At 36.8% G+C, this 21,555-nt stretch overlaps 1 protein-coding gene across 3 annotated transcripts; it reads left to right on the top strand.

The window, feature by feature from the left end:
• The first annotated feature begins 90 nt into the window (after nucleotides 1-90).
• Nucleotides 91-21,335, top strand: U2AF1 (U2 small nuclear RNA auxiliary factor 1). Of its 3 annotated transcripts, XM_081950040.1 has the most exons (9): nucleotides 108-267; nucleotides 5,701-5,788; nucleotides 10,252-10,318; nucleotides 11,005-11,071; nucleotides 13,472-13,521; nucleotides 14,048-14,146; nucleotides 17,293-17,426; nucleotides 17,557-17,649; nucleotides 20,902-21,335. In XM_081950040.1, the coding sequence occupies exons 5-9, from the start codon at nucleotides 13,492-13,494 to the stop codon at nucleotides 21,062-21,064; spliced, it is 519 nt and encodes a 172-aa protein (XP_081806166.1). In that variant the 5' UTR covers nucleotides 108-267; nucleotides 5,701-5,788; nucleotides 10,252-10,318; nucleotides 11,005-11,071; nucleotides 13,472-13,491; the 3' UTR covers nucleotides 21,065-21,335. The 3 variants fall into 3 exon arrangements, with proteins under 3 accessions (XP_081806165.1, XP_081806164.1, XP_081806166.1); XM_081950039.1 differs by lacking the exon at nucleotides 11,005-11,071 and having other exon boundaries at nucleotides 91-267; XM_081950038.1 differs by lacking the exon at nucleotides 10,252-10,318 and having other exon boundaries at nucleotides 107-267.
• Nucleotides 21,336-21,555: the final 220 nt, after the last annotated feature.

The raw sequence follows: 21,555 nt of genomic DNA, 5'->3' as shown, positions 1-21,555 counted from the left end.
CCGAAAGGCAGGGAGGCCGGGCGCGGAGTACTCTTACGACGGTAGCACCAAGCGCATGCGTGAAACATTTCCCAGGAGCCCCACCTTTCTGTGCCGATTGGTCGTAAGCCACTCGATCATTTCACGGGTGGTGGGACGGCAGATATTTCCGTCGCGGACTTGTGACGTATTAGGTGGGTTCCAAGGGATCCGGCGGTCGGCCGGGCCGGGCAGGTTGGGAGAGATGGCGGAGTATCTGGCCTCCATCTTCGGTACCGAAAAAGACAAGTAAGTGGCCCCCTCCGAGGTCCCCGAAGTGCCTGGGATTTAGCGGGGGTGGGGGTGAAGGGGACGAGACTTGTGACAGCGCTCTGACAGAGACCATTCATAGCAATGGATTCCCACGAGGAGCTCTTATTCTTTCTTTCGGTCTGAGATTCGCGCGTGCGCGCTCTTCAGCTCCAGGAACCTCAAGCGCGCGAAACCGCCGGCTCTTCCACAACTTGCTGTTGCTTGAATGCCTCGTGCAGACTGGAGGAGCGCTCCAGATTGCAATTCGGCAGCGCGCGCGCTCTCTCTCTCTCTTCCTCTTTCTGGAGGAGGAGCGCGTGGTATAATCGCCCGCGCGTTCTTCCGGAAGAGCCACTCATGGCGGGCTGCTGACGGCGAGGGCTTCCTCAGTCCGTTTCTCCTCTTTGCTTTTCCATTATCCCAACGGTTCTTTTTTATTCGTGGCGGCGGAAGCACACGTGAGAAGGCTTCGTCAGAACGAAGGCAACACTAAAGGCCTCAGGCGGCCCTTTTCAGTATTTTCACTTTAAATAATTCGGGCGGGAAGTCGTCCCATAAATCAAAAGCTCTTGTTGCTAACAATCCCAAGGGGGGGGGGACCTCTGCTTTTAGCGTTCTTCTGCCCTCAGCTAAGCATCCTCTCTCAGTTCGGCCTAAGACATTTAAGTGAAGAGGGATTGAAAAGTTTAGCTTGGCCACCACTTTTTTATTCTTTTCAATGTGAAGTGAATACTTTGAAGTTTGTTCATAGCCTTTTGAGATCCTCTGAGATTTTAAAGAAATCCTGACTTGTTAAAACTATGAGCTATACACATTTTATTTATTTTTGGGAGGATTTCTCTTCTTTACCCCCCCCCCCTCCCCCATATCAAAATATCCGTAAGATAAACATACAATTGATACATAGCAACAAAACCATTAACAAAGTTATTTGTAATTCAAGCAATGATTATTACAGTTCTGTTTTATCTATCTTCCTGACCACTACAAAGGGTGCCATCCAGAGGTTGGCTGTTCCAGAATAATATCCCAGTGATTAAAAAATAATTATTTTAAATCTACTGCACCACATCACATAAAGGGCAGAATCTTCAATATTCCCTCTTAAGACAAATGGACCAGATCAGTTTGTTTTATTTGAAAAAGATATTCTTGGAAAAATATAGAAGCCAAACAATAAACAGCTTTATAGGTTAAAAGTGTATCTATAAATGGTACTTGGAAACTTATTGGGAGTCATTTCAGTTTCTGCAAATGAGTACTACACAGCTGAAGTAAATTGTCTGCCAGACATTGATCTGCCTTTTGATCAATTGCATTTTCTGGATAGCCTTAAAAGGCAGTTCCATGGAGAACACATTCAAGTAATCTGTTTTGGAAATGGTAAATAGATAAGTTACTGTCATCAGGTCCTCCCATTTTCCATCAAGCATAGCTGCACAGAGGCTTCTGACTGACTGCCATATCCATACTTAACTCTTCATCTAAGTAAGGTACTCTGCAGTTACAGCCTCATATTTTCTATAGTCTTCCCTATATGGCAGTAGTTGTTGAAAACAGAGATCCAGGAATGCCTCTTCATAACCATCTCCCCTATAGAAGAGCTTAGAAGAGCTTATATACCAGATCTAGTTGTTTGTACCCCGGCCCTTGTGGCTTGGAAGAGGCAAGCAGGGTATGAATCATCCAGCAAATGATGGAGCTTATATGACGAAAATGAATCCTAGGCAACATATTGCAGAGGTTATACCAGGTACTTGTTCAGACCCCATCCATGCAAAGTTCAAACCTGAGTGAATGAGCAATTTTATCAGCAAAATGTGGCAAAACATTCCACAGTGGCCTGTGAAAAGAGCTTTCCTGTTTTTCTTCCAAAGGGGAATGGTTCACTAAACAAAGCTTATAAGGCAGCGATGGCGAACCTTTTTTGGCTCGTGTGCCACAAGTGGGGGGGAGCGCAGGGGGGTCGTGTGCGGGCGTGCCGCACCCATAATGCAACGCACGACCCCCCCCCAGTGTGCATGTGCACACAACACGCAACACCCCCCCCCCCATTTTTACATGCTTTTTTCGCCCTCCCCAGGCTCCAGAGGCTTTATAGGAGCCTGGGGAGGGCGAAAAGAGCCCCCCCGGAGGCCCTCCAGAGGCTTCAGGGACCGTCCGGAGGCTTCCCTGAAGCCTTTGGAGCGCTTAAAACCATCCTCCGAGCAAACCGGATGTGACTTCCGGTTTGCTCAGAGGGTCGTTTTAAGCGCTCCAAAGGCTTCAGTGAAGCCTCTGGACGGTCCCTGAAGCCTTCGGAACACTTAAAACAACCCTCCAAGCAACCCGGTCACTTCCGGTTTGCTCGGAGGGTGGTTTTAAGCATTCCGAAGGCTTCAGGGAAGCCTCCAGATGGTCCCTGAAGCTTCGGGGGGGGGCAGGGAGGCTCTTTTCGCCCTCCCCAGGCTTCTATAAAGCCTCTGGAGCCTGGGGAAGGCGAAAAATAGCTTTTAAAAAGGTGAACTCAGCTGGCCAGCGCGCGCAGGCATGCTGGCCAGCTAACAGGGCAGCGCCTCGCGTGCCCTGACAAATGGCTCCGCGTGCCACAGGTTCACCATCACTGTTCTAAGGCATATTCTGCCAATGCAATAAAGGAAACAAAATATGCTTTTTAATACTTGTTTGGTCAAGGTCTAGTCTTCCAGCTGTTTCTGTTGGTTTATTTCCTAAAGCTCCCTGATAAACTAGGAGATTGGTAAAAAAAAAAAAGGGAAATGCCGCAGGGCACTTTTATCAAGTGCTATGGCCATCTCAAAATCCAGAGCTTAACCACAGGTTCAGCAAAAGGATGTGGCAATTTACTGGGAAAATGCTTAATCTTCCACTCTCCCTGTAGATTGGCAATAGTTATGAGTCTTATCTAGATTACGAAGTACGGTATAGGATCATGATGGAGAACCTATCGCACGCATGCCACAGGTGGCACGTGGAGCCATTTCTGAGGGCAACTTCTGGTTTGCGTGTTGGACCATTTTTCACCCTCCCCAGGCTCCTAGAAAGCCTCTGGAGCCTGGGGAGGGCGAAAAACGGGCCATTTCCGGCCTCCTAGGGGGCGGGGGAGGCTGTTTTTGCCCTCCCCAGGCTCCAAGAAAGCCATGTGCGGGGCACCAGGGAGGGATAAAATTATGGGGGTGGGCACATGAGCGCGCTTGATAGCACATGCGCGTGTGATTTTGGCACCCAAGGCGAAAAAGGTTCACTATCACTGGTATAGGATCATGAAAAATAACTATATAATATTGCCCGTTTCCACATCATTCTTCATTGAAGATTTGATTAAAAATATAGTCACCTCTTGGAGTCTGACCAAGGATTTATTTTATTTATTAAATTTATGTGTCATTTCTCACCAAAGGTGACTGATTACTTGGGACATGTATGAAGTCTTGAGTCTTCGTAGAGAGCTCTTTCATACCAATCTTCCAGTGAATTTGAAATCAACTTGGTTTGCAACATCATGGATTTTTGGTTCACAGTTGTTTAACATCTAGAGATCTAACAGTAGTTTCACATCTATTATCAGTCAGCATTATGCTATAATATTTAACGTTGACAATTCCTGATGTACAACAAGCACTTCTGTTATGAAGTAGCTGTATATATTCACTATATAACTCTTGAAATTAAGAAGTAATCCTTAACTCAGGCCTAATATGTCAAATACTTGTGCTGGTTTTATATGTCATAACCAGTCCATGGTTTGTTTTTATGAATATTGTGCTGTGTTAGCTAAAATATCTAAATGTTTTTTCCCCAAAAGAAATAAACTAGTAACATACCATAGTAGCAGTAGGAGTACGGAAGTAGGAGTAGCAGTATGGAAAAACTTTAACACTACTCTAAAGGAAGATTCCGTTTCTTAGTTATACTAAATGAAATTGAAAACAGCAGCTTGAATATTTATAATGTTTCCTAATATTACCTAGTTTTAATTTACAAGATGTACTATCCATATTTATTGCCCTGAAAATGCTTTATTTGGCTTTCCTCTTATTTTTATTGACAGGAAATAACTTGCATAGATAGGTTCAGGAAATTATCGTGAAATATTTCCACATAATGTACGATCAGAATTTTTCTACTTTATATATTCTGAGAATCTCAAGATCAAATGTGAAATAACAAGGTTCTATAGATCTTCACCGATTTAAATTGTTGTATGAAGCATATCTAAATTACATCCCAGTTCAACCATATAGTATTTGGGAATAAGCTTAGCTTTGTTTGTGGAACTTTCAAGGAAACCAACCTAAGATTAGATTGTTAAACTAAGACAATAAATTTTGAGAAGTACAGCACAGTTTATGAAGTGTTTTATATGTAAGTTTATTTTGGCCTGGTGCGCCAATTGCGTCCCCTATTGGACCGGAACGCCCTTCGCACAGTCACCCATGCGCTTGTGACGTCCCGGCTGGACTACTGTAACGCTCTCTACATGGGGCTCCCCTTGAGATGCACCCGAAGACTGCAGTTGGTTCAGAATGCGGCCGCGCGGGCAGTCTCGGGAGTCGCTAGATACTCCCACCTCTCCTGCGCGGGCTGCACTGGCTACCTGTAGCTTTTCGGGTGCGTTTCAAGGTGCTGATTATCATCTTCAAAGCGCTCCATGGCACAGGGCCTAGTTATTTGCGGGATCGTATTCTGCCCCATACATCCCTTCGGCCGATCGATCACACAGAGAGGGACTCCTCCGGGTGCCGTCCACTAGGCTGTGCCAGCGGGCGACGCCCAGGGGAAGGGCCATCTCTGTATTGGGCCCAACCCTCTGGAATGACCTTCCCCCTGATATTAGAACAATCACGGACCTCCGCTCCTTCCGTAAGAAGCTCAAAACCCACCTATTTAATCTAGCCGGCTTGGCCTAATTCCAGCTCTCCCACCCCAGCCTGTATTTTTAAATTTTGGTCTTAGGCTTAGTTTTTAACTTTTATAAATTTGTACAGGGGTTTAACGTTTAATTCGTTTTTAACTATATTTATGATTATTTGTAAGGTTTTTTAATTCGGTACCTGTACACCGCCCTGAGTCCCTTCGGGGAGAGGGGGCGGTCTAGAAATCAAATAAATTATATATATATATATATATATATATATATATATATATATCTCCTGCCTTTATTATTTTTAGTAAATAAATCAAGACAGTAAACATACTTACATTCCTTCCTCCTCTTATTTTCCCCACTACAACTCTGTGAGATAGGTTGGACTGAGAAAGAGTGACTGGCCTAAAGTCATCCAGGCTTTTGTGCCTAAGGCAGGACTAAAACTCATAACCTTCTGGTTTTTAGCCTGAAAATGTCCTGTCTACTTGAGTTATTATTTCTATGCATACTGATTTTACTGATCATTAACTTTCAAAAATTTCTTTATTTTTATTTGATTTCAGAGTCAACTGTTCTTTTTATTTCAAAATTGGAGCATGTCGCCATGGAGATCGATGTTCTCGGTTGCACAATAAACCAACATTTAGTCAGGTTTGTGTATTTTCTTTTTACAGATCCTCACATCTTTTTTATGCCGCTGTAACTTTTAAAACTTAAGATTTGTTAAAATAAGAAATTAACTTTTCTAAAACCTGCCTTTTTAAATTATTTTATTCTGTAGCAGATAAAAATAATAATACTTTGACTGTGATATGTTAAAAGCCAGCCAGTGATAACCTTTTAGGTCATATTTGACATAGTAAATAAATGCCTTTTTTCACTTAAAAAATCTAATTTGACTAAAACCACCTTTGATCGTTTTTCTGATAATTCTGTAAAATTGCAAATATGTGTAAATTCGTGCACTTCAAAAAAAAAGCTGGCATGAAAATGACTGTCTCTTCAAGGGAAATATAGGTGAAATAATAGTAGGCCTTGCTAAATGGATTTTTATGTAGCACAACATAGATTTCAGTTTTTCATTTCATGCTAACTGCAGACCAGTCATTTTTAATGTCATTAAAATAGATAATATTTCTACATCCCAACAAATAAAAATCAAATACATTGTAGTTTAGGACTGTCAAGTCCAGTCCACAGGTAGGCAGTCTGGTGCTCTCCAGGTTCAGCTTTAACCAGTTCCACTATAATAGCCATGATGAGATTGTAGACCAGGGATGTCCAAACTTGGGAACTTTAAGACTTGTGGACTTCAACTCCCAGAATTCCCCAGCCAGCATGGCTGGCTGGGGAATTCTGAGAGTTGAAGTCCACAAGTCTTAAAGTTCCCAAGTTTGGACACCCCTGTTGTAGACATTGTAATCACCAAACTCCTAGATGTATAACATATATTCTGAGCTATTGTGAACTATCCTTTAATGCACACTTTGTCTTATTAAATAGCAAACTTTTAAATATATGAATTTCCATATATTTCAGCTTTTTATCTCTTAAAAATGCTGAAGATTAAAATAATAAACTTTTGTTATGAAAACAAGACATCAGTTATTTGTGATGCAGAATTTGCCATACGCAAGCACTGCTTAGTAAAGCTAGCTAGGATAAATGTTGAGAGTGCAATGCTTTTGCTTCCCCCCCCCCCCCAAACAAAAAATGTGTTTGTGAACCAATGATAAAAGCAAAATATTTCAGCTCCCAGGTTGGATAATTTTGCTCATGAAAAGCCTATAGACAATACGACTAGAAAAATCTTTCCAGTTAGTACTGCATTCTTACATATCTATATCTCATTAGGTTTATAAGGACGTACTCATTGCTTTTTACTGTTTTTGTATTCTATTTCTAGTGGATTTCTGAGTGGATAATAATATTGTTACCACTTAGCTTACAACTAAAAATTATAATACTGCTTCAGGATGTTTTTTAATATTCCAGTCCAGTTTGTATTCCAAGTTAGTCTGCTATCCAAATATTAACAAAGCCAACCTGCTTAGCTTCCAACCAATGCGAGATTGCTAAAACGTTTGGTAATCAGACATTGGACATAACTAATTTAACAGAAATATTTAGCCAAAAGATTCAAATAATGTATATATGATTAGATATATATGGGAGAAGAAATTATATATGGCAATAAATTGATTAGTAAGTGCTAAAATTTTAAATTGTATCTGGAAAAATGGAGGCTGTTTGCAGATGATACCTTACTGGGACAACATGATCATAATGATTGGTCCTTGTTAACAATCCTGCTGCCTTATACTTTTTCTTTCTACCAGTAGGATACTTAAGAATTTTATAGAGTGTAAAATAAGATATAAACAACATTAGTAAAACAGTAATAAATATTAGTACAAATCAAAAGGATTAGCTAAAGAAGATCTTGATTCCTTTCCTGAAAACTGAAGTAGTTGAGAAGAGGCTACATGGCACTCCAAACAAAACACACTCTGTAATCTAGGAACAATTTAGCAAATATTGTTCTTTGATGGGCCTTTGAAAGCATGGAGATCATGTAGAGCAGCGATGGCGAACCTTTTTTGGCTTGTGTGCCATAAGTGGGGGGAGTGCAGGGGGGTCGTGTGTGGGCGTGCCACACCCATAATGCAATGCACAACACCCCCCCCCAGTGCGCATGCGTGCACTACAGGCGCTTCCCCCCCATTTTACATGCTTTTTTTGCCCTCCCCAGGCTCCAGAGGCTTTATAGGAGCCTGGGGAGGGCGAAAACAGCCTTCCCCGCCCCTCTGGAGGCGTCAGGGAAGCCTTTGGACGGTCCCTGATGCCTTTGGAGCGCTCAAAACGACCCTCCGAGCAAACCGGAAGTCACTTCCTGTTTGCTTGGAGGATCATTTTAAACGTTCCGAAGGCTTCAGGGAAGCCTCCGGACGGTCCCTGAAGCCTTCGGAGCGCTCAAAACGATCCTCCGAGCAAACCGGAAGTGACTTCCGGTTTGCTCGGAGGGTCGTTTTGAGCGCTCTGAAGACATCAGGGAAACTCATTAAGCCTGCGGGGGGGCTCTTTTCGCCCTCCCCAGGCTCCTATAAAGCCTCTGGAGCCTGGGGAGGGTGAAAAATGGCTTTAAAAAAGGGTGAACTCAGCTGGCCTCACGTGCCCTGACAAACGGCTCCGTGTGCCACCTGTGGCACGCTTGCCATAGTTTCGCCATCACTGATGTAGAGGATTTTCCCTATATGTTTAATATCCAGATAGATTCATAACTTATTTAGTTTTGGAGTACTTTACAGAAATATATGTATTTGTTTTCCAACTTTGATCTGCCCTAATGCTTTTAAAATTTTAATAATAAAATGCTATTGTTTAGTGCAATGCCCCCCCCTCAACCTTTTGGGCACCATGGATCGGTTCATGTAGAGAGTTTTTTCCATGGACTGTAGGGAGAGTAGTTTCGTATGCTGCCTGCATCCCACAGATGGGGCATTGCTTTTTTGCGTGGCCCAGTTGCTGGCATGCTGTGGCCCAGTGCTGGTCCATAGACCTGGATATGGGGACCCGTGGTTTAATGCTGTGCTAGTGCTAGGAATGTAAACATACTGTTTAAAATTTAATACCATTGTAGATTATTAAACATATAAGGTTTCTCTGGCATTACAATTTAGTGATTATAAATTTAAAAAATGCCTTTTACTGCAGACTAGTTGCAATAGCATTTTGCTAAAAAATGTATTGTTGCATTTACAATTTTTAACTTGAATTTTCCAACACCTTTTTAACACCAATAGCTGTTAGATGTAGAACAGAGTGCTAGTTCTATAAATTGTACAGTGGTACCTTGGTAGTCAACTCATTGCATTTTGATGTGAAAATTTTGTTCCGGTACTCATTGTTTGTTGGGTATTCAACACACAAGCTAGATAGAACATGTTGTGGTTTTCTGCCTCGTCACTCACTACATTATTCCTTATGGAAAAAATATGTTTGGTGGTCATCATTTTTGATATTCATTGCATCTGCTGGAACTAATTAACGGTGAGTACTGAGATACCACTGTACAGTAACTAGGTTATCCCTTATAGATACGCTGAAAGGTCAATTAGCCTGAATTGAGAACTATAAAATATGGAGCAAATTAATTTAATTTGTGTGTTTTCCAATATTCTGTGACAAGTTAGATAAGTAACAAGCAATACCTCTAGCTTACATTATTATAGTTAATGCAGAGAAAGAATATGGTTTTTTAAAAATCATGCAGGTTCATGTCAGCTTGCATAAAAATAGTATTAACAATTAGAATAAATCATTAATATAGAAACATCAACAATTGATAAAACAATTATTTTACTGTGTCTAAGGGGCCAAAGGTTAACATTGGCTGGTTTTATAAAAAGAAATATGCTCTGAAAACAATTTTGTAAATACAGTGGTTTGTATCAACTCAAGTAAAAGCTCATGTAAACTAACATTTTTATTAAGTAACATTAAGCAACTTAAACTAATATGGACAATTCAATTCTGAGATATTAGATTACTAACTTAAACATGGTTTGTTTTTTCAGACAACTTGATATTAAGAAGAACGGTACAAATGTAAGGTTTCAAGTCTGCCTGGGCAAATTCTTCAAGTAGAAAAATACAGAGGCTGAAAGGAAAATCTTTCTTTAAAGATCTGCAAAAAGTGAACTTTTAGAAACTCATATTATTTAAACAGAAACTCCACCAAGAAAAATCTCGATAAGACTGGAGACTGTATGGCAATCATCTTGATATGTTGACATATATTGTGGGCACTAAGCTGTCATTTTATATCTAAAATGAATCGGTTTAATTTTAAATGAAAAGATGTTCACAGATTGGCTAATGAGTTACAAAGATACTGTTCCACTTCTAAGTAGTTGCTTCTTGGTGAAATTAGTAACTGTTTTCATAATATGAATACTTGAATGGTATTTTAAAAACATGGTGCAAATACAAAAGAAAATAGCCTACAACTTGAAAAAAAATTAAGCAATTCACAAAAAGTTGTCTCTTTGCAATTGTCTGTTATATGCACAGCAGCCAGTAGAATTCCCCTTTTTATTTTTTTTTCCCCGCAGACCATCTTGATTCAAAACATCTATCGTAATCCCCAAAACAGTGCACAGACGGCTGACGGCTCACACTGTAAGTCCCACAGTTGGAGAAATTTTTTTTTACGAATGGTGTTAAAGAGCCCATTCCTAAATATGAGAAAATCATGTTGGCTTCTGAGCTGCTGACATAAAGCTGTTGCAAACAGGACAAGTGATGGAACTCTTAACATAATGATCAAGAATTTGTTAAATGCCTAAGTATATGCAAAAAAGAATGGCCTTTAACAAATTGATTAGAATTTTATTTTTCTTTAGGAGAATGTGAAACATTGCCTTTGTATTGTTAAGAATAAGCATTAGGCATTTATCAAAAGTCTTGGTCTTTTTGTCTGATTTATTTTTTATTTTTTTGCAATTAACGGTAAGTGAAACTTAGAATTTGTTTCACCTTAACGCTCTTAGACAATAGAGATTTCAGGACAACCTTATTATTGTATGTTAAGACAACCAATTTCAGACATTTTAACATGGTTTTATGGCACCAAACATCAATTATTAAAATAGAATTGCTGCTTTTGAAATTAATACAATAGTAAAGTGTTGTGAGATCTCTATTTTTTAATGTTAGGGTGGTTCAAAAGGGACACATTTTTCTCGTGGGAGAAAATAACATTCTCTCTTTCAGCACTGAGACTCAACTAAAAGTGATCACCAGACGGAAATCAGTTTGTTAAACTTATTTTCCATAATATAAAGTTGTTGCGTTTTGTATTTCAGACCATTGCCCTCTTGAACATTTACCGTAACCCTCAAAACTCTTCCCAGTCTGCTGACGGTTTGCGCTGTAAGTTCATACAAGTTCCTTCACTGGTTCCCTGGGCTTGAGTGTCAGAGCTCAGTGTCAACTGAAGCTGGTCTACCATTTTTAGTTTAACGAAGCGAACTGACCACATTTTGTAAAATGTGTGTGAAATTTTTTGTCCTCAAAACCCAGCCTCCCATCCCAAATTTTGGCTACCCACCTATTTTAAATATATACATTTATTGTTTTTTTAAAGGAACAAGTTAAAAGCCTTGAGTCATTGTTCTGCTTCTCGGTCCTTGCCTCTAGCACCAGTCTTTTCAGTCTATTTTTGATAATTTGCTGTTATTCAGTGATTAGATCTACAACAGCATGTTAATTTAATTTAAAATGTTCCATCTATATTTAGATGCTTAAATCACTTTAATTTGACCTCTCTGTGTAGGTACACTTAAAATTTATTTCTTAATTTGAAAACTGAAATTTAGTAAGTAATGGGAAAATGTGGAAATTAATTTGAATTAACTGAATACCTATGTAGTTATGAAATACGAAAGTCTTATTTATCTACTGTACACCAGTAGAAATAAATGATTTAAAAGGGTAAATAATTGAGCCAGTCTATGATTTGCTCTTGAAGCAGTTAAACAATGCAATGATCAAGAATAGTTAAGCACAATCTACTAATTATGGTGCTGTCTCCGTTTCCCACTGCTAAATAATATGCAGTGATACATCATTATCTGAACATGTGTTAAATTTTCCTTCAGCCTAAAAATTAATTCATATTTAAGCTATATGATTTGTTGTGAAGTTGTTACAATTTTATTGGCCCAAAATCTGCTAGCTGAACATTCAGCAGCAGGTATATTTCAAAATAATGTAATAAACATTCAAATATAGTTTAAATTTTAGTGTTATGAAAGTAATAATCAACAGCATTTTGCTGTTAAGGAGTTGCATGGTTTGTTAAAAGACAATTTGGTTATTAAATGTTTACATTGTTTAACTACTGTGCTCCCCTTTGCTGTAATACAGTAGCATCAATAGTATCTAATAATAGTACTCTGATGTTATATTCATTTAGTCCAGAGTACTATTTTGTAATTTGATTTATTTGGGATGATCTTTTACAGGAAAATATTTTTATTAAATTTAGGAAAATCACATATGGCAACAATTGATGTACTGAGAGAACCTGAGCGAGTAGATAGCCATTAAGTTACTGTATATATAAATAGCATATTTCAGAACTTTGCTGAGATTCTTTTAATGCATTTTAAAACCTCATAAAAGATTTAAATATGTAGATAAATATATTAGTGTTTAGTATCCAATTTTATATGTGTTGTTTTAATTTACCTATAAATGTAGCTATTAGCCAGTTTTCCTGAACTGGTTATATACATATATATTGGACAATAATTCCCACATTCTCAGCATACTGTTAGCAGTTATAGAAGTTATACCGCAATATATCTTGAAGATACTGGGCTGTTTATTATACATTGCTGTTATCTTTATTGAAATAGATGTAATGTTGATCATAAATAAAACAAATTATGAAGCGTTTGGGAAGCAACTACTTGAATTTTCCCAGACATTATTTCAGACTTGTTTGTAAAGCTTATTATTTGAAAGTATAAAATACTTTCAATGAACTAGAATCTTTTAAGCTATTCCATTGTATTTAAAATTAGATTAAATGGATATAAACAGCATTAATATCTGTTTAGTAAAGGACTTTTGTGCCATCAATTTTTGCCATACTCTTTCATTTGAATTAAGTATATTTAAAACATTTGCGTTTAATAGGTGGCCTAATTGCCACCTAATTGTTCAACATAAGGCATGGAAATAATATTGCACGGCTTGCTTTAACTGTTATGAAATTTGCAAGATATTTGGAACAAAATTCCTCCTCCAATCAGTAAATGAAATTAAAATGGAGGGCTTATTGAAGGAATGTCATATATGTTGTGTTAATAGCTGTTCAATTGTAAGATTGTGAGCAGTTTTAGTTGTATCACCAAAAAATAATAATATTTACTTTTAGGAATAATAATTTTAACATGATATTCCCTTAGAATATTTAATGTCTTTTCTTATTTTAGTCCTAGAAATTATATTTGAAAGATTCATACAAAAACTGTAATGTTGGAGTATTTAACATTAGGTTTCCTTAGTTATCACTCAACTATTATGAAAGTATGCATTTGGGTTGTTGATTGAAACTATAAAAATTGCTGGTTTTTTTTAGGGACTTGCAGAACTGCTCATGGTCTACATCTAATTTTAAGCTATATTATATATATATATATTTATTCCAGTAGATGGCTTCTACTGTCATTTTACTAAAAATAATAAACAATATGCTCAAAATACCTTTGTATTGTTAAGAGTACAAAACAGATTCTAATTAATGTGACTTGATATTTACAGGTGCTGTGAGTGATGTTGAAATGCAGGAACATTATGATGAATTCTTTGAGGTATGTTATACTGAATAAAGCATTAGACATTTTTGTAAATGTGAACATCAAGAACTACTTTACTGTAGTTGAAGCTACACTTTCTGATACGTATAATGGAGTAAAATATTTAAAAAATTAAATTTCTACCCAATGCTTTTTTGGCTAGGTGTGCAAACCTGAGTGAGTAATTAAATTTGTATTTATTACGGTTGATCACATAGTCAGCCAGATGTTTATAAACTGGATTTGGCAACTCCATTTACCCATTGAACCATTCCCAAAGACCTAGAATAGGCAGATGTTATTGTTTGATAGTATTAAAGGTATCATTGCAGGATATAAGCTGTTCCAAGTAAAGCTGCCTTTTGAGTTTATTCTTATTATTTGCAAACCACCAAAGCCATTTGGTAACTAAATATAAAATATAAAAAATATAAAATAAAGTTTGAATACAATCATTATTGTGATGGCTCTTTATGTATTTAATAGTTTTTTGTGTCATATTAAAAACCATTCAGTGACAGTAAGCTTTTTGTCTATCTAGGAGGTCTTCACAGAAATGGAAGAAAAATATGGTGAAGTAGAAGAAATGAATGTCTGTGATAACCTTGGAGATCATTTGGTTGGAAATGTATATGTAAAGGTAAGATGTAGAAATGAATATAGATGTAAATTAGAGAGGCATACTAAATGGAGTATGTGATTTATTTTGAATGTAAACCATGCTGCATTTACTAGACTATTGCAGATCAGACCATGATTGATCAGAAGAAAAATATAGGATACTTCTTATTTCAAGTCTAGAACAAAACCCAGAAAGATTGCAGCGTGTTTTATAGGAAGTAGAGAAAGCTTGTTGCACATTGTCCTTTTCAGCAGCATAGCATATCCCACTACCTTTTCCCCAGTTTCCCAACGCTTTCCATTCCTCCACCTCTAAATGTCCTCGGCCACCAAAGTTCCTGATAATTTTTTTCCACTCATCTCTACTGCCCTGAAGATATTTTGGCCTCATTTTGATCTATGTCTGGAACAAAACAATCCAATTTTATATCTGAACCAAATCCATATTTCAATTTAGGCACAATCCACCCCTAAAATAGCTGCTCTGTGTACATCCCTAATCTACATGAACAACAGATAAATATCCATTTTAGCCTGCTGGTTAAAATGTAAATACCTTTAAATGTACTGCTTTGAATGTCAATGAAATAATAACATTCTTACAAAGTGTGAGAGAATGTGCACAGTACTCAAAGACAGATGGAAACATAATCTTCAGAGTGCCGGAGAAGGATTCATTGTAAGAAAAGTCTGGTCCAGCTTGCTGAAGCAGTGGGAACCCTGTCAGAAATTGTTCAAGGTTTTGCTCTTCTTTTTCTCTCCACAAGCCTGCAGTGGGCAGTTGATGTGCCACAAAATTTGAGAAGCCCTGTGATTTTAAAAAAAATCAAATAGTCCTGTCCTTCTGACATGTATTTTTGCTCAACTGTAACATTAATGATTTTATTAATTTTATTCATAGGGGAGGCAGGGGGGCACACAAACTTATACTTTTCAGAAATTGCAGTACCATAGAGTTTGAGAGTTACTAGCATAGTCAGTACAAAATCCACTATTAATGACTGATACTTTATGCATTGAGTTTTTCTTACAAATTCTCTTTTGAAGAGAATGGTTTTTTCTAAATTCTAGTTAGAATACAGAAATGTCCTAGAATAATTAGCTTCCAATGAAACTTTGTCTTGGTAACACTGTTGAAACTAAGCGAGCAAGATAAATAATATTGTGATATTTGATACTCTATCCCAAAGGTGTTTTTTTCAAGAGGCAATCTGACTTTTTGTTTTTTCTTTGAAGACGTTTCACTTCTCATCCAAGACTTCTTCAAAGAAAAACGAGAAAGTCCTATTGCCTCTTGAAAAAGGGGGGGAAAAAAGCACCTTTGGGACAACCATGACCTGGATGACTGAGAATCTCCATAGACATTTGATACCTCAGTTGATACCTCAGTTGCATTAAAACTCTAGATTAAAGGTTATACTTTCTAAAACAGCAATTTCTGACATTCAAAAAGATTTTTATTAAAATCTTATTATAGTAGACAATTAGATTAGAAAAAGTTATTTTCCTCTTTCCCCTTTGAAGCCTCTAGTTTGAGCTAATTTTCATGATCCCTTCTCTTATTTGTATTATGTTTATTAGTAGTATTGTCACAAAATATTGTCACGTAGCTTACTTTAACAAGCCACTTTACATGTATAGAATTTACTGATTTTTATAATGATAACATGGCATTCTTTTTAAATTCATACAAAGGCTAGATTTTCAAAAATGTTTTTGAAAACTTCTATTTTGTTAATGCAAAAAATAATATTCTGCTATTGATTATTTGGCTAAAATAAGAAGCTGATGAAAATCAAGATAACAAAAACCATGCCCTAGATTGTAGCAGAAGATGTCATATAAACTATAAAGTAAGCTGTAATTGAAGAGTATGTCAGCTGCAGAGAGCACCTTCTTTTTCACCGTAACTAAATCTACCTTTGAAACACGCACACAATCTATCATTGATATTATGCACTTACATATTGACAAAATGTTATTTTAATTTTTATGTTTTCAAAAATGCCTAGAATTTTATGATTAGCTTAAATGCAAGTATTTCTCAGTGTCTCATAATATTGGAAAATGCAGGTGTTAGGCATTTCAGAGGAAATGTGTTTGATTTAAATTACTATTTTAACTTATTAATTTAATATATCAATTTATAATATGATATTTTATAATGACTAGGTCTAGGGAGTTTTCAGGGAGTCATATCAAATATTTCTAAATAAACATTAAAAAGAGGCATGGGGAAGATATGCTGACCTTGCTCCCAGTATTGTAGTGTCTTCTATTCCCATTTCCATAAGTGACATTATTTTAAGACAGCCAAGGTTCTCCTTGTGTTCAAGTAGCTATACTCCTTCAGATTCTTACTATTAAGTATTCAAGATCAAGACCCAAAGTGACAGGGTCAATTTTTAATTACATCCAGTCAAAAAACTCAGATCAATACTACTTGAAATGGCCAAATTCTGTTAACATAATTTTCCTTTCTCTTGGAGACAAAGGTCTGAAACCTAAATGTTTTATAGGAGCATGCAAAATGCTATGTCTAAATGTTTCAGGCATAAACTTAAAACATCCTCACAAAAAAATTTATTTTAACATTTTAACATACACAATATATGGAAACAACATTGGGTAGCATTCCTCTCCACTGCCCACCCCCCTTTTCAATGTCAACGTTTGCTGTGCATCCCGGAAAAGCCAGCCCCTGCGATATGGACAACGCTGAACTGAATTTGCACTGGCCATGGTAGATGCACAGATAGGAGGGGCAAAATACCATCACCAAATTGTGACTGTGGGGCTGAAAAACAAACTAATCAACATATAGTGACAGAGTGCCAAAATAGAGCCTATAATAAGACTTTCTTGATTTCTTATCTTTGACAAATGAAGCAAAATTATATTTAATCTAGATGTACATTTATAATATTCTAAATTTTATATTTCATATTTTGCAATTCTGTCTCTTGTATTTTTTATTGAAATGTGATGTGAATTGCCATGTGATAATCAAGATACAATATTATTGTGGCTTGAAACACTTCCAGAATATTTGGGAAAGCTCACTTCATGCTCAAACTATTCTGAAACAAATATTTTGCACACCTCTATTTCTTGCTTTTCCCTTTGATTTAGTTAAATAGAACCTTTTGTAAAACATTATTTCAGTTTCGACGTGAAGAAGATGCAGAAAAGGCTGTGATTGATTTGAACAATCGGTGGTTTAATGGACAACCAATTCATGCTGAACTTTCCCCTGTGACAGATTTCAGAGAAGCTTGTTGCCGTCAGTATGAAATGGGGTAATAAACCTGTCTTTATGATTGTTTTATGTCTCTTAGAAATTATCTTATGTGACTAAAAGTAATTAATAAAATCAGAGAGAAAGCTGTAATGTTCATGAATCTGTTTGATTAATTTCTTTACTCCCAGAGAGTGTACAAGAGGAGGTTTCTGTAACTTTATGCATTTGAAGCCTATTTCTCGAGAATTGCGACGTGAGTTGTACGGCCGCCGCCGCAAGAAGTAAGTATTTCTGTGTTGTGAAATTTCAAAAATATTTTTAAAAAGCATGTTATTTAAAAATAATTGTCAAATTGCGCAAAGAAGCAGAAGAAACAATAGATTATACACTCAGCTTGTACAAGAAGATTGCAGAAACTGATTATAAACAATGACATAACAGAGTTGCCAAAATGAGTCACTGGAACATCTGTAAAAATTATCATGTGCCAGTAATGAAAAATTGATGGGAATGTAGAATGAAAAAAGTAGTTGAAAATGAGTGGATTGAAATATTGTGGGATTTCCAAAATCTTGGCACATAACATACCAGATTAACTGTGATTGAAAAGAAGAAAGGGTGGACAATTGATGTAGCAATGCTAGGGGATAGTAGAACAGAAGACAGAATTGGAGGTCACAAAGTATCAAGATCTGAAAGTTGGAATTCAAAGTTTATGACATAAACCAGCTGTAGTGGTTGAGTGTTCATTGGTACATTTGAGTACCAAAATTTTTTGGCAGCACTTAGAAGATCTGTGCATTAACAAAATTTCAATCTGTCAATTACAAGAGGCCATGCCACTTGGATCCACACATACACTATGCCAATTATCACAACATCCTAAATTCTTAGGAAGAAGTATATATATATAAGGAAGAAGTTTATATATATAGGAAGAAGTTTATATATATAAACATTTAAATGCAACGAACAGTAGAAAACACACACATGGCACAAGGCAAGAACAACTGCAAAGAAAATAACCGAGAAGGGAACAGAAACAAAAAGTCCCCTCTAAAGACCCTAGGCCAAGGGCTTTAAAGCCCTTTAAAATACTAGCTGGGTGGGAGCCATTAAAATCCCAGGAGGAACTTCATTCCAAAGGATATGCACTGCTGCAGAGAAGGTGTGCTTCTAGGCCGTGACAGATGGCTGAACAACTATCAACCCAGAGTGCACCAGTTTTACCGGATCAAACTGGTCAGGCAAAAACTACGGGAAAAGGCATTTTCTCAAGTAACCAGGCCCTATGCCATGTAAATAAACCGACAACCAATGCAAATTGCAAAGCAGAGGTATTTCGTGTTGTGGGATGCCATCATTCACTGCACTGCTGCATTGAGGACTTCAAGGGCTGCCCCATGCACAGCATGTTATAGTAATAAAGCCATGAGGTGATTGATTGTCTGAAAGGCTCCTGTATTCTTAATGGTGTCTAAAGTATATGTTATACTAAAGTTGATATTTAATTTAATAATAATAATAATAATAATAATAATAATAATAATAATAATAATAATAATAATAATAATAATAATAATAATAATAATATAGTTGTTTATATAGGCATTAGATTGAGCAGTTCTTTTTCCATAATATCTATTTCTATAAAATATTGCTGGAAAAAATTAAGGTTGCAAAACTTGAATTCCGCCATTTCCTTATCAAAGGAAATATATGTAGTACATATGTAGCACTGATTTGTATGTCCAGCCAGTATGAAATTCCATGCAAACAAAAGTAATCTTGTGTATAGAATATTTAATGGGGGGGGGGGGGTTCACAACAACCTTCTGGAAGATCTTTAATCTCATCATTCCCAATACAGTCCAGGACACTTTATTGATTTCAAAAATTTTATTAAGTTTATCAGGATAAAAACTTAAAAAGAAAATGAAATTAGTAGGAAAATGAGGGAGGAAAAAGGGAAGAGAAAAAAGTGTAGGCTAACGGGGGGGGGGGGGGGAAGCATTGACTTTCAACTCTTTTTAACACAGTAGAATAAGATTAATATTATAGTGTCAACTTATTTTTACATAAAAGTCCATGGCACTTTAAACAAATGCCTCTGGATCTAGAATTTGATACGGTGCATGATCTAACTGGCTGCTAAATTGCTGGGGATTCCTCAAAGTGGCTGCTGAAAATTAGACAAATCCATAAGGAGCAATGTCCTAATGGCTCCTACTTCCCTAGGGAGGGTGATTGTGGCAACTAAGAAGTGGCCTAAAAACTAGTATCTTACAGTTACAGATCACTCTGCAATTGTTTCAAAATAAATTCCAGATCAAGAATTTATGACTTGGGCCCATGGTGACGTGGGACAAGCACACAATATTTATGAAATACCAAGTCAACTCTGACCCCAACCCCAGGGAAGAAATGCTAATATCTCCTCCCACAAACAACCCTGGAGAATCTTTTGGTGAAATTAAGCAGTTCAGAAAAAAGATGATGTTGAGCAACCAGATAAGCAATTCAGCAAGAAGTCTCCCAAAGAATTATTTCCAGGATCTTTCTCCTACTTACTACTCATTGAGAGTGTAGCAATGGAAGCCAGGGCCAATTTCAGATGGGAAAAGCCTTTATTGTCCATTTTGATACATGCCAGAAAAATGGTTTGCATGTGTAATAAGATTGCTGTTTATAGGTTATATACAGTGTTGCTGATTTTATGATACAATAAATGGAATATCAGATGCAGGCATGGTGCTTCTGTAGCACAGTCAACACCCCCAGAAGCAGCTTCTTGTAGCTTCCATAAGGTAAAGGGAACTGAAATCACAAGGCATTATGGAGCCTGTACTTTGGAAGAGACTTTCTGGAAGTTATAATGGCCCTCCAGAAGGTAGTAAATAATGTGCTGCTTAAGGACATTGGAAAATGATTGTGTGCCATTGGAGCAGGTTTTTCATAAGCAATATATTTGGTTTTATGTGTTTATTAAATCTCTAGGCTGCCTATAAAAATATTTGTGGCATTTCATTAATTTAGATAAATGTATTTATTTTATAATTGGAATTATAATTTTTTTTATAAAAAATATTTTTAAAAAAGCAAGAGGCCCAATTTGTACTATTGCTATAGGAATTATAATTCATTAAATTCCATTAGATTTATTTCTGGGTATATAAAGCAAAATACTAAGATTTGTTAATGCTGCCTGGGTATAATTTCCTAATATAAATATTTCTGATTAGAACTGTGATGACCAATTTTAAACACTATGGCCAGATAGAATATTTTTATTTGCACTATCTGCAAAGAGCTGAATAAGAGAATAATCATTTCCCAGCAAAAGGTCATTAGTCTCTGCACATTATTGATTAAGAATACAGGTAAACGGCCTTCAATATTTATGTAGTTATGTAATCATGGAAATTATATTATGTAGAATCCTTGAATTATATTTAATATTTTGCATTTATTCCTTGTACATTAGTTTGTGCATAGGCCAAAGTAATTACACACTGCTTATTTTTATTTAATAGGCATAGATCCAGGTCAAGGTCTCGCGAACGTCGCTCTAGATCCAGAGATCGTGGTCGTGGAGGAGGAGGTGGTGGAGGAGGAGGAGGTGGAGGTGGTGGAGGAGGGGGCCGAGAACGTGATAGAAGGCGGTCAAGAGATCGTGAAAGATCTGGACGATTCTGAGCCATGCCATTTCTACCTTCTGTTAGAAAGTGTTGTAGTTGATTGACCAAACAAGTTCATAATGAAACTTTTTTTAAAAGATGGGCTTCTGAATAAAAATTTGTAGTGATACAGTTTTCTTTGCGTAACTGATTTCTTATAGAAAAACTTTTATCAGTTTGACCCTGATGAATGATTGGGGTAATTGCAATGTACTGCAGATACCTGATTTTTACATTTAGATATGGATGAAATTATTGTGTATAATATTAAAGTATTATATACATTAAAATACAGTTAACAGTTTAATTTTTTCCTCTTCTGTTTCTGCTTTCTGCTTATTTAGGTTAGCCTAGGCACATCTAAACTAAAGCTGTGCAAGGAGCATTTCTTTACTCAGTCAAAATGCTTAGTTGCATTAATCTGTATGTTTCTTTGTTACTAAGAAAATTGTGCTCTGTGGATGTGGCATTTACAATAAATCCAATTTTTGACTTAAAAATTTAAAGCCT

The sequence above is a fragment of the Natrix helvetica genome (assembly GCF_964273705.1).
Source record: "Natrix helvetica genome assembly, chromosome: 4".
NCBI lineage: Eukaryota > Metazoa > Chordata > Lepidosauria > Squamata > Natricidae > Natrix > Natrix helvetica.
This window is presented reverse-complemented; position numbering and strand designations above follow the sequence as displayed.

What these genes read in the sequence shown, in the direction of transcription:
- U2AF1 (XM_081950039.1), top strand. Translation starts at nt 224, where the DNA reads ATGGCGGAGTATCTGGCCTCCATCTTCGGTACCGAAAAAGACAA. An exon ending in TTGGAAATGTATATGTAAAG is followed by an intron (nt 14,147 to 17,292) that starts GTAAGATGTAGA and finishes ACATTATTTCAG; the next exon opens with TTTCGACGTGAAGAAGATGC. An exon ending in TACGGCCGCCGCCGCAAGAA is followed by an intron (nt 17,650 to 20,901) that starts GTAAGTATTTCT and finishes TTTATTTAATAG; the next exon opens with GCATAGATCCAGGTCAAGGT.